The sequence below is a fragment of the Agelaius phoeniceus genome, chromosome 3, assembly GCF_051311805.1.
Source record: "Agelaius phoeniceus isolate bAgePho1 chromosome 3, bAgePho1.hap1, whole genome shotgun sequence".
NCBI classification, from domain to species: Eukaryota; Metazoa; Chordata; class Aves; order Passeriformes; family Icteridae; genus Agelaius; species Agelaius phoeniceus.
Window position 1 is genome coordinate 69,226,340 of NC_135267.1, and position 14,311 is coordinate 69,240,650.

The 14,311-nt window shown below is 41.1% G+C and overlaps 1 protein-coding gene across 2 annotated transcripts in view; it reads left to right on the forward strand.

The window, feature by feature from the left end:
* Window positions 1-14,311, forward strand: part of GREM2 (gremlin 2, DAN family BMP antagonist) — a 60,992-nt gene that overhangs the window by 42,841 nt on the left and 3,840 nt on the right. Inside the window, exon 2 of one of the 2 annotated variants that reach the window (XM_077175552.1) lies at window positions 13,120-13,243. The exons of the other annotated variant lie outside the window; for it this stretch is intronic. Coding sequence (XP_077031667.1) covers window positions 13,176-13,243 — 68 coding nt within the window. The 5' untranslated portion in view covers window positions 13,120-13,175. The remainder of the gene's footprint in view (window positions 1-13,119; window positions 13,244-14,311) is intronic. 2 annotated transcript variants of the gene reach the window in all.

Here is a 14,311-nt window from a genome sequence, read left to right on the forward strand (position 1 = left end):
AAAAATTCTACTGTTTAGCCAAGACATAGGAAAAAATATTAGAAAAGTCTAGTTCATGGTGTACATAATGATTTTTGGTGTTATGGGTGTACATAATGATTTTTGTATTTTTGGTCTAAATCACTCATAAATCAATTATGTGAGGTGTGTGTGAGATCATTGGGAACCAGAGCAAATCTATGGATCAGAGCATTTTCTTTGGGACAACCTTATTTAGCTATAATCAGCTACAGTGAGACTTAGCTGGTGGCACGGATGGCATCTGGTTGCTGAGCCATTGCAAGCACTTTCCTCTGATTGAAGAAAAACTTTGATCAAACTCCCTTGCTGCTTCAATATGAAATATGTGATTGCTTGAACCAGCACTAAGTGGTTAGGATTAGTAGAATGGTGTGACCTGTAATGCCTGTGTTCTCTGACTACTTTGTAACAAGAGAAAAGAAACCAAAGCAAGCCCTGAATGGGTAACCTTCCTGAGCTCTCCTTCCCTCTCTTCCCAGTCAGTTTTGCATTTGCTGGTCACATGTGGACTTGTTACATTGTGGTAACATTGTAGTCATGTCAGAAGGGAAGCTCTTTGTCACTTCACTTGGACCATTCATTACTCTCAATCCAATTAAGCTTTGAAATGCAATGGGGTCTTGGTATCTTTTTCTTTCTGTGTAGTAACATGAGGTCATCCAAGATTACCAGATTAGAAGTGTTGTCTCTCTCTTGTCTTGATTCAAGGAGGAGCTGCCTAAGGTGGATCTGGGGAAGAGTCCTTGAATAGACCTGGAAGAGAAATGGAGTTTGCAATCTTGCACTGAAATTTATAGATAGATGTTGGCTGACTCTTTCCAAGATACTTTTCTGACCTTTCTGAGATTAGCTTTCTGAAAGAGCCATAGAGAAGAATCTTCAGATTTCCTTTTACTTATTGTCTATTTCTGCTGAGTTTGAAAGCATCAATAATGGAAAAATACTCAAACCTTAACTGTGGTGACACAGTTTGAAAGGCTTGGGGCCAAACACTGTAAAAAAACCAAGGTCAGAATAAGTTAATAACGAGCCTCCAGGTGCAGTTTATCTTCTGCCTGTGTTTGAATAAAGAAGGTGCCCAGTTACTATGAGCCAAAAAAATAACCCCTCAGCCAGTAAGTCATGAAGTTGGAATCCTTCCTCTGCGGTGCTGCAAAATTGTGAGTGCAACTGAGGTTACAGAGATAGAAGTGGTCCTGAAACTCTCTACAGAAGGGGAGCTCTGGCACTTTTCTGTGGATGTGTGAGCAGAAGTGGTTGGTGATTGCCCCTGTCAGCATTCTCCCTTCTTCTTTTGTCATAGGAGAAGATATTCCCTGCTGTTATTAAAAAGCGTTTGAACTCATTCCACCCCACAGGGCTCCTGTATGATGTCTGATTTCTTGTCACTTTTCATGCTGGCTTTAAAACTGGATCTACCCAGATGGCTCAGAAGACTGAACTTTCAAATCCAGGTCTGATTGTCTGTTTACCATGCAGCATTCCATTTCTCAAGTTCTGTATTTGACTGACAGATCAGTTCTGAGACCTTGTACAGCTCCTAAGGCTCAATCATCATCAAAACTGGCAAATGTAGATCTTGCTTTCCAAATAGTGAGGAAGTTACTACATCACTAGCTTTGCCTCTGGTTTACTAGTCCAGTGGCACACTACTGAATCTCCTTTTGTGCTGTGAAGGGAGTCTGAAGAAATCAGCTTGTGTTTTTAATTACATGTTTGTTCAGCCTTCCGAGGATGTCAGGAGCTGTGAACAGCAAATGCCAAGTGATTGCCAGGAAGAAGGCTGCTGACTGCAGTCCATCATAGACAGAACCCTTCTGTGTAGCTGCCACTGCCTTGCCATGCACATACCGACGATATCTGATTTTGATTATAGTCTCTCCTCTGATGATAGTGCTGTCTCGGGTTCTCCTGGAGACAAAGTCTTGATCAAGTGAAAACATAAGCAATGGTGTAGTCAAGGACAAAGTCAGTCAGTCTCCCCCAGATTCCAGTCTATTGACTCTTCTTTCTTCCTCATTTGGAGTGAACTGAAAGGCCAATGATCTCCCTTTAAATGAGCATAACTTACTGTATTATGTTAGTCTAGACAAAGGAAATCAAATTAATTAGCAGAAAGACTGCAAATGTGCTGTGGAGGAGGACCTGTCATTAGAGTACCTCATTCAGGCTCCTGTGGCTTGCTGTGTATTCAGAATGATAGCTCTGGTCTTTCTCTCTGCAGAAGAGAAATAGAATAATACTAGGCTTCAATTAGAGACAGAGCTATAATTCAGTCATGGGCAAGAAGAGGGGGAGGTGAGTAGGAAGATGGCTGCTCTGCAAAGCCTAAGTCATAAAACATAAAATCCTAATTTACACATGGCAACAGATCCTTCTGTGATTGAATTACAGCCTGCATATTCAGTAGTGGGTCAGGTCTGTAAACCAGAATACAGACAGAGCAAATATTTACATTCTGTGTGTAATGACAGAGGGAGAATCACTGATCTGAGCGTGAATCAAAGCCACAAGAACATAGATGTGGGACGGCCACGTGTTGCCAGCAGTGTAAAATGGGAGGGACGTAGTAAATTTCCAGTATTTGGATGTTAAATTTCCTACAAATCATCCTACAGCATTAAACTGAAAATTTGTCTTCTATTTACTTTTAGTTGTGACACACACTGCCAATAACAGTGCATAAATGGCAGTTTTCCCTTTTATTCTGTGTGCTAAATGTTTTCTAATATTTCTGGAAAGTTAATTTGAAATGTATAGGTATTTAGCATTTCATGTTGATAGTGCAATATATAATTAAAATCTTATTTGTATTCCTGGCTTCATAGCATCTCAAAAGATTTTTTTTTCTTTTGACAGCTGTTGAGCTGCTGTGATTTCTTTTGGTCCATTTGACAACTGTGACAGTCAGAAAGGTCAGTTTGGAAATATGAATAGACACGTAGTGAAAGAAAAATTCTTTTTTATGTATTAGAAAACAACTTAAAAACAAGGGTCAAAATATTTCCAAACTGAAGAACTTGCAGCAAGGCATCAACTGGTGCATGGACTAGGGTAGGCAAGAAGCTGTGTAACTCTAAAGGTTTTCAACTCCAAATGTCACGTTTGTTCATGAGCTTGCAAAAACACAGAAAAAAACCCTGTCAGAGCACGTGGTTGCTGCACTTTTCAGCCCTTATAGGTGTTAATGATGTTTCAGTTGCATACATCAAGTTTTTCTTGTAGAGACCCTGAGTGAACAGGGTGCCTTTCAGAGCAAAGCCCAGAGCTGAATTAAACATTTGAAACAAAACTAATTAAACAGGGATTGTGATGGGCCATTGGTTAACCCACAAAAAGTAACTGCAAAAGTAAGCCAAGCAGAGGGCTGCTGCTCTTAGGGAAAGAAGAAGAAAACATCTGGTAATTCTCCAACTAAGTTTGTGAACAAAAGGGGTTACAAGATATTGCAGGGTCAACCCAAGGATAATACCATGTGTGGTGTGCAGCAGTGACTTGTTCCTGCTTGGCAGCCATCGACACAGAGTGCAAACAAGCTTTACACTGTTGGGCCAGCTTTCACCCTGGGTGAGAGAATGTGTTAAAGAATGTATTAAATGGATTTGAGGTGACCTGCTGCTGTTTCAAGGTGTCTTGTGTTACATGTGAACATAAGAGCTCGTGAACTCTGATTTTCTATGGGTGTGTTCAGTGTGCCAGTCCACCACAGTAACCCTAAACGTCCCCTTTACTACTCACACCTCCTGTTCTAAATTCTGATACCATGACTTGTTCTGCCCATCTCCTTCCCTGAAATATTTTTCATGCCTTTCTGTGTACCCTAGGAGATAAAACGCTCTTAGTGCCATGCAATAGAAGTTCCAAACCTGCCTTGCTGTCCAACCCATTTTAAATTTGGCAGAGGGAAAAAAAATTAATTGTGAGGAGTTGTCAGATGTGTTGCTTATAAACTGAAGGAAGGCAAAATAGGATGAGAGAATGCCCTAGATTTAGCCTCACTGAGGAGTAAAAGTACTTTTCTGTGACACTAATAACTCTGGTAAGGCTCTTAGTTATGTGCTTGCATGGCATAGACCTGGTTGGAGCTAGCAGGCTACATGGGGTCAACACTTGTTTTATTTGCTCGTTAGCACAGATCTTCTGCAGTCCAGTCTGTCCCCAGAACTGCTGTAAGTTTTAGTCAGGAGGACTGATGCCTTGTCAGGCATATTTATGCAGAAACAAATGTAAATGAAAAATGCTCCAAGCAATAAATCTATGCCATTTTTAAGACAACTATATGAAAATACAGTTGGAATGGTTCTTACAAGTGACAGATTGGAAAGTAGTGGGATATATAGCTGAAATTTTGTTCATATGGGAATTTGCATACTACCTAATAGAAAGATTAGCCTGTGGGATACTGGGATAGGAGCAATTCTTATTTGAACCATCTGTGTTTCAGCTCTATAAATAGGATACTGGCTTACAGAAATTCATAATATAAAGACTAGACCATCAATAACATTTTAGATTTTTCAAACAGGAACAGGACCAGAGTCATAATGTGGTAACTGAGGATAGCATCTTGACAGAGAGCCTGAAAGAATAAAACTATCTGAATTTACCAGAAAATTTGGAAATTTTAAATATTACTTCTCTGCTGGTTAATCTAGTATTTCTTTTATAAAATATTACATGCCACCTGTTGGTTTTTAGAAGTACTAAGTACTTGCATTTTCCTGATCATTAAGAGAAGCAAGCACTTCTTTTGAGCACATTTATGATGCTTTAGAGACCTCAGTTTTCTCCTAGAACAGAACTTGTTCAAATGCCCTCTTTTTAGAATGGTGCAAGTACAGTAAGGAACATATGTTGACCATCTCCCTTATTGAGCCTAGAAAATGAGCTGTGCATTCTAAAAGTAGTGTGTTGTTTGAAAATATAAAGAAATGAAGCTCCTAACTCCATCCCTGTTCTATCAAAACTCAGGGAAACTATATTGGAAATTTTCATACAAAACAATTTTCATTTACAAGAGTATGATGTTTTTAAAGAAAAGCTTGCCTAAGGGTAACAAATCTCTGTTTCTTTGCAAAAAGAAGCGTATTGGTGCCATGCAGTGCCATTGAAAGATGTTGGATACAATCCATTCTCAGTTAATTTCTGACCTCCAGTAACTCACTTCCCCTCTGAGCTCAGTTCTGGTCCCGCCATATGTTGGTCACCAAGTCAGTCTACAAGCATTTGAAGTTGTGTTGTTTAGTCAGGCATTGGTCTTGGATGAGATTTCTATGTTCTGTTGTAATGCAAACAACAAAAATATAATTGAGACTGTTCATTGCAAAATAGTCTTTTGTAGCATCGATTCTCCAGTGAGGAAGCAACGAAATGAGCTATTGTATTTAAATGCTGAACTTTCCCCATTCTTGTGTTGACTGTCCTCCATTCCAACAGGCTGAGGGATGGTCACAAATGAAGACATTTGCTCAAGTCACCGCTTCCCTTCATATTTAGTTTTTAGTTTCCCAAGGGCAGAAGTCTGCTGTTTTCTCCTGAATGAAATGCTGCCAAATGGGAGTGTAACAGCTGCCTTCAACACAGAAGAATAAACTTAAATGTAGGCTGTTTTTACTTGCTGTTTTGCAGTTTTACAGAACTGACTTGCCTCTTTGGGGCTCTTTATCTTGTGCTGAAAAGCTGAGAAACACTGAGAAGGAGACCAAGTATCTTTTCAACTTAGTTCGCTCTTGAGGGGATACATTTTTTAGATTCATAGGAGAAATATCAGTCCTTTCCAAAAAAGATCTTCTCCTTGTATCCATTCCTTCCACCCCCTGACTGTAGCATTCTTCAAAACCAGGTTGTGAGGAAGAGAATCAGCCTCATGGACAGCTAGCAGAAATCTGGTTTTATTTTGTGGGTTTTTCCCTCCTCCCACTCCCCCTTTTTTTCCCCAGTGTTGCATATGCTGCCAGTACCGATGACTACCCAGACACTTCTGAGTAGGACATCTCACTCTGCTTGGGACAATTCACATGTGCTCACCAGGCAGACATTTGTCTGTGGTTGGTTCTAAAACCACAAGTTCCTGAAGCTGAAATAGCAACAAAATTTAGGACTTTTAATCATAATGATTCAAAAACCCCCCCCTTTTTCCAGTTACCTGCTAGTATTCAATCAGAGTTATGTGTGTTCCTAATCCCCTAAAAAAGGCATTTCTACATTACCACAAGTACTATAGGATGACTTTGCTTTTACATTTCTTTCGTTCCTTCTCTTTATTTCACTTTTCCTGTTTTAAAATGATAAATGCTGACACAATTGTTGAATCAAAATCTTTGCTACTGATAAATAAAGGGTCATATGAAGTTGATAGTATCTTTATTCACTATATTACCTGGTTAACATTTAGCCTTAAAAAGAACCCAAAACAACAAAACTTGCAGCATTGTTTCCTACACTATTTTTTTCCAGTTGGGGCCTTAGTAATTGCATCTATTATATGTGTGTGTGGTTTTTTGGGAAGCACTGGTATTTATCATGGACATAATCACAGAGGACAAGTAAGGTTAGAAGGAACCACAGTGGGGCATCTGGTCCAACCTTCCTGCTCAGACAGGGTCATCCTAGAGCACATTGCACAGAACTGCATCCAGACAATTCTTGAATGTCTCAACTCAGGGATACTCCAGCACCTCTCTGGGCAATCTGTTCCACTGCACCCTCATCCACACATTGAAGAAGTTCTTCCTCATATTCAGATGAGACTACCCATGCATCAGTTTCTGCCTGTTGCCTCTTGTCTATTGCTTGGCACCACTGAGAAGAGCCTGGCTTCATCCTCTTGGCACCCTCCCTTCAGAATCTTATAGGCATTGATGAGGTCCCTTCTCAGTCATCTCTTCTTGAGGCTGAACAGGCCCAGCTCCCTCAGCTTTTCCTCATAAGGGAGAGGTTCCAGTCCCTTAATCATCTTTGCTGTACTGAGGATCCCAGAACTGGACCCAGCATTCCAGATGTGGCCTCACCAGGGTTGAGTAGAGGGGCGGGATCACCTCCCTTGAGCTGCTGGCAATGCTCTTCCTAGTCCATCCCAGGACACCTTTGGCCTTCTTGGCCATGAGGACGCACTGCTGGCTCTTGGACAGCTTGTTGTCCACCAGGACCCCCAGGTCCTTCTCCACAGAGCTGCTTTCCAGCAGCTCAGCCCCCAGCCTGTGCTGGTGCAGGGGCTTTTCCTCCCCACGTGCAGGACCCTGCTCGTGCCTTTGATAAATTTCAGTCAGTTCTTCTCTGCCCAGCTCCCCTCCCTGCCCAGGTCCTTCTGGGGGGCTGCACAGCCCTCTGGGGTACTGGTCCCTCCTCCCAGCTTTGTGTTGTCAGTGAACCTGCTGAGGAGGCATCTGCCCCTTCACCTGAAGCATTGATGGACAAGGTGAACAACATTGGGCCCAGTGCTGGACCTTGGGGGACACCACAAGTGACAACTCAACCATGTGACACTGGGTACAACCCTCTGGGATCTGCCATTCAGACAGTTCTGAATCCACCTCACTGTCTACTCATCCAGCCTGCGCTTCATGACTGTGCCCATGAGGATGTCATGAGAGATGGTGTTGAAAGCCTCACTAAAGTTGTGGTAGAAAATATCCACTGCCCTCCCCTCATCTATACAGGTTGTCATTTCATGGCAGAAGGCAATCAGGTTGGTCAAGCATGATTTTTTATTTGTGAATCCATGCTGACTTCTCCTGATCACCATTCATGTGGCTAGAGATAGACTCCAGAATGAGGTGCTCCATCACTTTTCTCAGGGCTTAAGTGTGGCTGGCTGGCCAGGGGCTCCTTGGGTTCTCCTTCTTGCAGTGTTTGAAGACTTGTGTGACATTTGTTTTCTTCCAGTTCTCAGGCACCTCTCCTGACTGCCATACCATTTCAAAGATGATCGTGAGCAGCCTCGCTATGGTGTCCACCCCTTCTTTCAGCACTCATGGACACAGCCTGTCAGGGCCCATGGACTTGTGGATGTCAAATTTGCTTAGGTGCTCTCTAACCCAATCCTCCTTCCTTCCACCAGTCCGTTATGCTTGTCTCCTGGGTCAGAGATGCCTAAGAGATGTCCTATCAGACCAATGCAAAGATGTTCAGTTACTCTGTGTCCGTTACCATCATCCCCACTCCATTTCGTAATGCATCCACATCGTCCTTGGTTTTCCTTTTCCTATAATTATGTTTGAAGAAGCCCTTCTTGTTCTCATTGACATATTTGGCCAGATTTAATTCCAGATGGCCTCAACCTTCCTTGTCTCATTTCTACTTCTCTGACAACCTCTCTATATTCATTCCAAGTGGCCTAACCCTATTTCCATCTGCTTAATCATAAAAGTATGTCAAAATACCAGGGCTGACTTCATCAATACTTTCCTTCCCCTCTCTCTGGTCTTCTGGAGCTACAGTTTACAGCCAGGTTCTTCAGTGACTCCACTCACAAACTTCTGGTCCTGGTTTAAAAAATGAGAAACTTCTTTCTATTTCTCCAGCACTAATATTACTTAAAAAAAAATTCCAAAACCAAAAACCAAAAAATCACAGGTTTAAATGCCATGCAAGATAAGAAGAATTCAGCCTATGAAGAGGTGAATACTATAAATCAGTGAAACAATATTTTATACACTATTTAGGTCAATATACTTTGTGGGGGGATGAGAGTGCAAAGAAGAACTGCTGGAGTAGTGTGATCCTGTAACACTAATGAAGTGACCAGATACATTTAAACAAGGTTTGAATGAGCTTCTCTTAAGTTCTGGAAGGGAAGAATAAAACATGAATTTCTGCTGGCAGTAAAGGCAGATAAGAAAGAGAGAGGACAAGATGAGAAGGAAAAACCCAACATTCAAGCTGGTTAGTTTTAGTTTCAAGGGTTGGTTTACTTTCCAGTTTTCTTCATTATTCCTTCTGTCCTAAAAATAACACATAACACATTGCTGAAAGACAGGAATAATTGGCTGAATTTTTGGTTCCTCTTATATTTTTGTGCATGGATTAAAAATTCTTTTAAACTCCCAGTCTTTTCAGGGAAAATTCAAGATAAAGGTCTTGGTAGTAGAAAATCTATTCAATGAGAGCTGAATTAGTACAGTGTAGCATCCTTTCAACTAGCGTAGACTGTCTCCAGCAGTGTCTTTTACACGCTTCCATTTTGTTGATGATTTACTTTATTTTTCAATACTTTAGGTTCATTGTTTGCAGGAGCTATCTTGATAAGGAGAACTTCTAAGTTCTGGCATTATTGGGGAAATGCTGTCCTGAAGAATGCAGGCTGGCATTGTTGAAAGCTAACTTCATCTCCCCGTTTCAAAAAACAAAGCAAGAGCTTGCACAGTAGAGTGTGACTCCTGAGATGTCCAGCCTGCAGGAGAACCTTGCCTGGTTCCTTCAAAGCTTTGTGGTGTGCCCTGTAGGCAGCCTTGACTCTCTGGGGGAGAGGTGTTGGTGCAAGAGAAGAGTATGGATCTCCTTTGTGGAAGGGAGAGAGGAGGATGGAGAGGAGGAAGGATCTCCATTCAAGCAAGCCAGTGAGGGTACTAGGAATTTATTAAGTCTGAAAGAAATGTTTTCCCCCCAGCCATCCTCTGTTAGGGCTGTGATGCAACAAAATAGCTTTCTTTCAAATCACTGTAGAAGGTTCTTGGAGGACAAGAATGGAAATATTTCTCCCTGTAAATTTCAGTAATGGCATTAGATATTTATGTTTAAATAATTACTGCCTTTTGTATTTAGTGCAGTGGTTTTGAAAAGTGATGTGTTGTACTCCCAGGACATGGTAACTACTGCTACAATGCAGATCTGAATAACTGATCTGAATAACTGAAGATTCAATACTGAATCTTAGCAGCAGTATTGTGGTTTCTACACTTTTAAAAGTTTGGTCTGCCCAGCCTCGTGCATGTTTTGTTGTTGTAGCTGGCCTCACTCTTGGCAATTTAGTAATGGGAATCTATTAATGATGGAATGACTTAATAAGACACCCATGTCTCTGCAACAGGAGGTACAGTACAGTATTCAGTTATTGCTAATGCTGTTGTGACATGGGAGAAATAGTTTCCAAAGGACAGTTAAAAGAGAAAAGTTAGCATCAAATACCTCCTTTGCACAAAGATGCCTGATTAGTCTTTATTGAAGTCTTTATGAGAACATTGTACCATTAGAATCATGCCTAACTATTAATAAATTAAATAAATAGCATTTTTGGCTTCCTGGTAGAGAATTTGATATTCTCTGGCTATCCACATCTGTTGCTAAAGCCAAGTTTTAGTTCTTTGAAAAGCTATTGCCTGGCTTGTCTTCAAGGAACACTTCTTGTGTCCCATCTTAAATGTGAGAACTAACCATGTACATCGTGTTCTTACATTATTATATATATGACTGGTTTATACAGATTCTTTTTCTGACTAGGTCTAATATGAAAGTAAAGGGGCCCTAGAAAAAAAATTTTTTTGTAACAGGGCTTCCTGCATTCAACCATGCTCAAGTGATCTCTAAGGAGAACTCTCACGTCTCTGAAGTTTGCAGGGTGGAAACTGGAAGCAGGTTATACGGGTGGTCAAATGTGGCCATCTATGTACTGTACTACCTAATGGGACCTGATTTAATCTAGTCTGTAATGCCTGCCTTTCGCTGGTAGTCACAGGGAAATATTTGTCCAAGGGAAGCTCTTCAGCTGTTAATTAAATTGAAATTTTTCAAAAAGCAGAAAAAAATCTCTGAATTTTTTTATCAACTTCCCAGCCACTGACTCTTACAGTACTTGAGACTGTACTTCTGATGGGTGTATGATGGGTTTATAGTACTAAATCTTCTTCATGAATCCAAACTCTGATTAAGCTGAATATGTAGAGTCTCAAATTCCATGGTAAGACAGGTTTTGCAGGTTTGGATTTTTTGGTTGTAGGTTGGTTTTTTTTTTGGTTGGTGGGGTTTTTTGGTTTTTGTGTTTTGTTTTGTTTTAAATTGCCTACAACTTTTATTTCTGAATTCCCTCCACAAAGGTCTGGTGAAGAGATGATTGTATTATACCTATATCAGAGAATTGGACGCTTCCAGGAATGCTGATAATGCTGAGTGCTTTGTATGTGCTACAAAGTAGGTGCTAAAGTAAACAGTGGGTCTCACACCTCCTGATTTCCTGAGCAGCTAACATAAAATATCACAATGATCTTTCAGTTACATCCCTCTTTCTTTCTATCCACTTGCAACCTTGAAGTAGGCTGATCTTCAAAACAGGAATTCCCAGTAAGAAATCTTCATAATGAGCTGAGAAACTGGTCCTGACTTTGAAAACTAGATGAAACATCAGAGCAGCCCCTCAGCACAGATGGGCACTGGTGTTACCTCCTGCCCTGCCTTTCAGACCATAGCACCCACTTCTTCTCAGGGAGACTTCTCTGAAAACTATGACCTTGAATTCTGAAAGCAAATCCAATGCTCCAATGCAGAGAGAACTTCCTTAAGCACAAAACTGTAATCTATTTTGGGGGTTACATTACTGCCTGTCCTGCTCTGGAGCTGGATTACTTTCAAGAATGCGTGAGTTATAGGGCCAGGAGGTCGGTATGGAAAAGGGAGCCTGCATTGGTAGGTACTTTATGACACAGTAACTGGATACAACGAAGAAATAAAGCTAGGGGCAGACACAGTGATCCTGGGTCTTCCCCTCCTAGCAGTGACCTGACCTCTGAATGACAGAGCTGGATTTTGACAGTCTTACTTCCATGCCAAGGATTTTTTACACTTCTAAGCCTGATAGCCCAGCTCCAGCATGTTGGGTTTGATGAGTTTATGAACTCATACTTGATGCTAATTTCCTTATTGATGCTAATTTCCTTATCTCAGGGAGAAAAACTTGCCACATGATATGTAAATGCAGCCAAGCCTTGTTGGGTGTCTTGTCTAAGGTTAAGTTATTCTCAGCTCATACACTGGAAAAAAGCAGCTGGCAACAATGCTTGAAGAAGTTGAAAATTGTCGCGAGGGATCGGCCACTAGGTTGGCTATGGGGACCCCAAGTGCAGCAGGAATGGGGGGGCCCAGGCTGGCACTGGTGCATGTTGTAGGGGCTTTGGTCTCTTGAGGCAGTTCTCACTTGCATGGTCTCAGCCACATGCTGTTTCATTCTGTTCCATCTAAGTAGGGCAGAACAGCCCTGTCCTTGCCAAAAGCCAGATTCTTCTCCAATACGTTTTGTGTTTCTTCTCATCCCGCTCTGTCTGCAGACAGACAGCATTCACTGTCCTGCTTTGGGTTCAAATTCAGTTTGCCAAAATGTTCTCTTTCTCTGGGAGTCCTGAAGTTTCTCTTCTCTTTGCATGTGAGTGCTGAAAATATATGTGTAGTCCTTGGCAAGTTGCTGGCACCGTGTGACCTTGTTTGCACCCTTACTTGCTTGAATAGGGGATTTGTGTGCCAGGGCTTAGAAAGGGGTGATTTGCAGGCTAGTAAGGGGTAACGCTGTGATTAGAAATTCCACCATCTGACAGAATGCACATTTGACCTGCTAGTGTAGAATAGATCATTGCCCTGTTATGTAAATATTTTAAGGTTCAAGTTTGATAAGGATCAATGACAGAAATAGGTGGTGTGTTCCTACCTGTCTGTAGAAGTACTTGCACATATTGCAGTGTTTGGTTTCTAACTGTACAATAGTGGCTTTGATTATAATGCTTTATTAGTTATAAACACAGACTTACTGAATAAATCCTACTTACTCTATTGAATGGCTCTCCATGCCTACATAAAACCATTTAAGCAATTAGAATACTGCTATAGTATTTCTCTATATTGTAGACTTTGTTGTTAGTTCTCTGTCAGCTTTCCTGAATTCCTACATAGGATTTCTGCTTGACCACTACTCTTGGCACAAAAAGGAAACATGTCCTTTCAAGTTTCATTTTATGAAGAGAAAGGGCAGGCGTGGTAACACAGGGTTTCATAGAATTGTAGAGCCATGAAAGTTGGACCTAAGATCCAAAAGCCCTAAAGATCATCCCAAGAAAAGAGGAGGGGTGGGGGAAAGGGTGTGCCTCTTCTTTTGACCTTTGCTGTCCTCTTCTACGCCAGGATCAGAAAAATGAGACTGGAGAGGCAGTATTTGTGTATCAAAAGAGTAGAAGAGTATGCCTGAGAAATGTGGCATAAGGCATCTTGTGAAGAGCTCACCTCTGTCTTTTTCTAGAAGCCAAAGGTTTGTAAATCTGGTTTCTTTTCCTCCCCTTTCTATATAAAACACAAAGGACTAGGAATCAGTTGTTTTATCTACTACTGAAATGCAGCCATCAGTGCAGAATAACATGAGAGCAATTTGAAAGGAAGCATGGAACACTATATTCAACTGAAACTAATTACCTGATTAGGTTTTGGCCTGGCTGTGTGGGTTGACATCCAGTGGACTTGGCAGCAATACCTGCCTGTAAAGCCAAGTCTAGTCTTGCTTCGTTTAATGACCTTGGACAAAACTTCTGGACTTGCATGCTGAATGCTAAGCAGTGTGAAAATAGGCCACTGATTTAAAGTACCCATAGCTACAGTGGGTGTTCAGTGGGGAGATAGCATGGTTGCAGATAAATGAACTTTTTTGTGGTTTAGAAGCACTGATCCATTTAAAGGTGATTCTCTTTCAAGCATACACTTGCATGAAATTTAACTCTGCATCAGAACATCCTCTGTTTAGAGCTATACGATTGGCACTTTTGCTTCCTTCAGCACTTCAGGCTTCTCCCCTTAGAAACTTAGCCCAAGTCTGACATTGAGATGTTGTAGACTTAGAAAATAACCTTAAGCAATATCATCTGTCTGCTAGAGTAGTTCCTTTTCTTTATCTCCACAGAAGTTAAACATGTTAGGTCTGCTTAATTAGGTGAGAAGCATTTGTTACTGCAATTATTGTCCTTTTTTGCACCTTTACTGCAAACACTTTTTGATCTTTTTGTGTCATTGTTTGGAAAGTGACAAGTTTTCCAGATGACCTGTGCAACATCTGAACATTAGACATTAGACACTCTAATTACCAGTGTGATGGTAGTTTTTTGTCTAGGTATCTCTCTAAAGGAAAATAATGAAAATCATTCCAGTGATTAAAATCATTGGAAGGGTTTGAAGCTCACTGTGAGGAGAGAGATACGTCTTTCTGCTGTACACTATAAAAATATTCAGTAAGAATAAAGAAAGATTTGGATGGGAAGCTTCTGTGCACCCACTCCTGGCACTGAAGAGCTGCTCTGTTCTCTTTTCCCAGGGAGAGTGACATGAAATG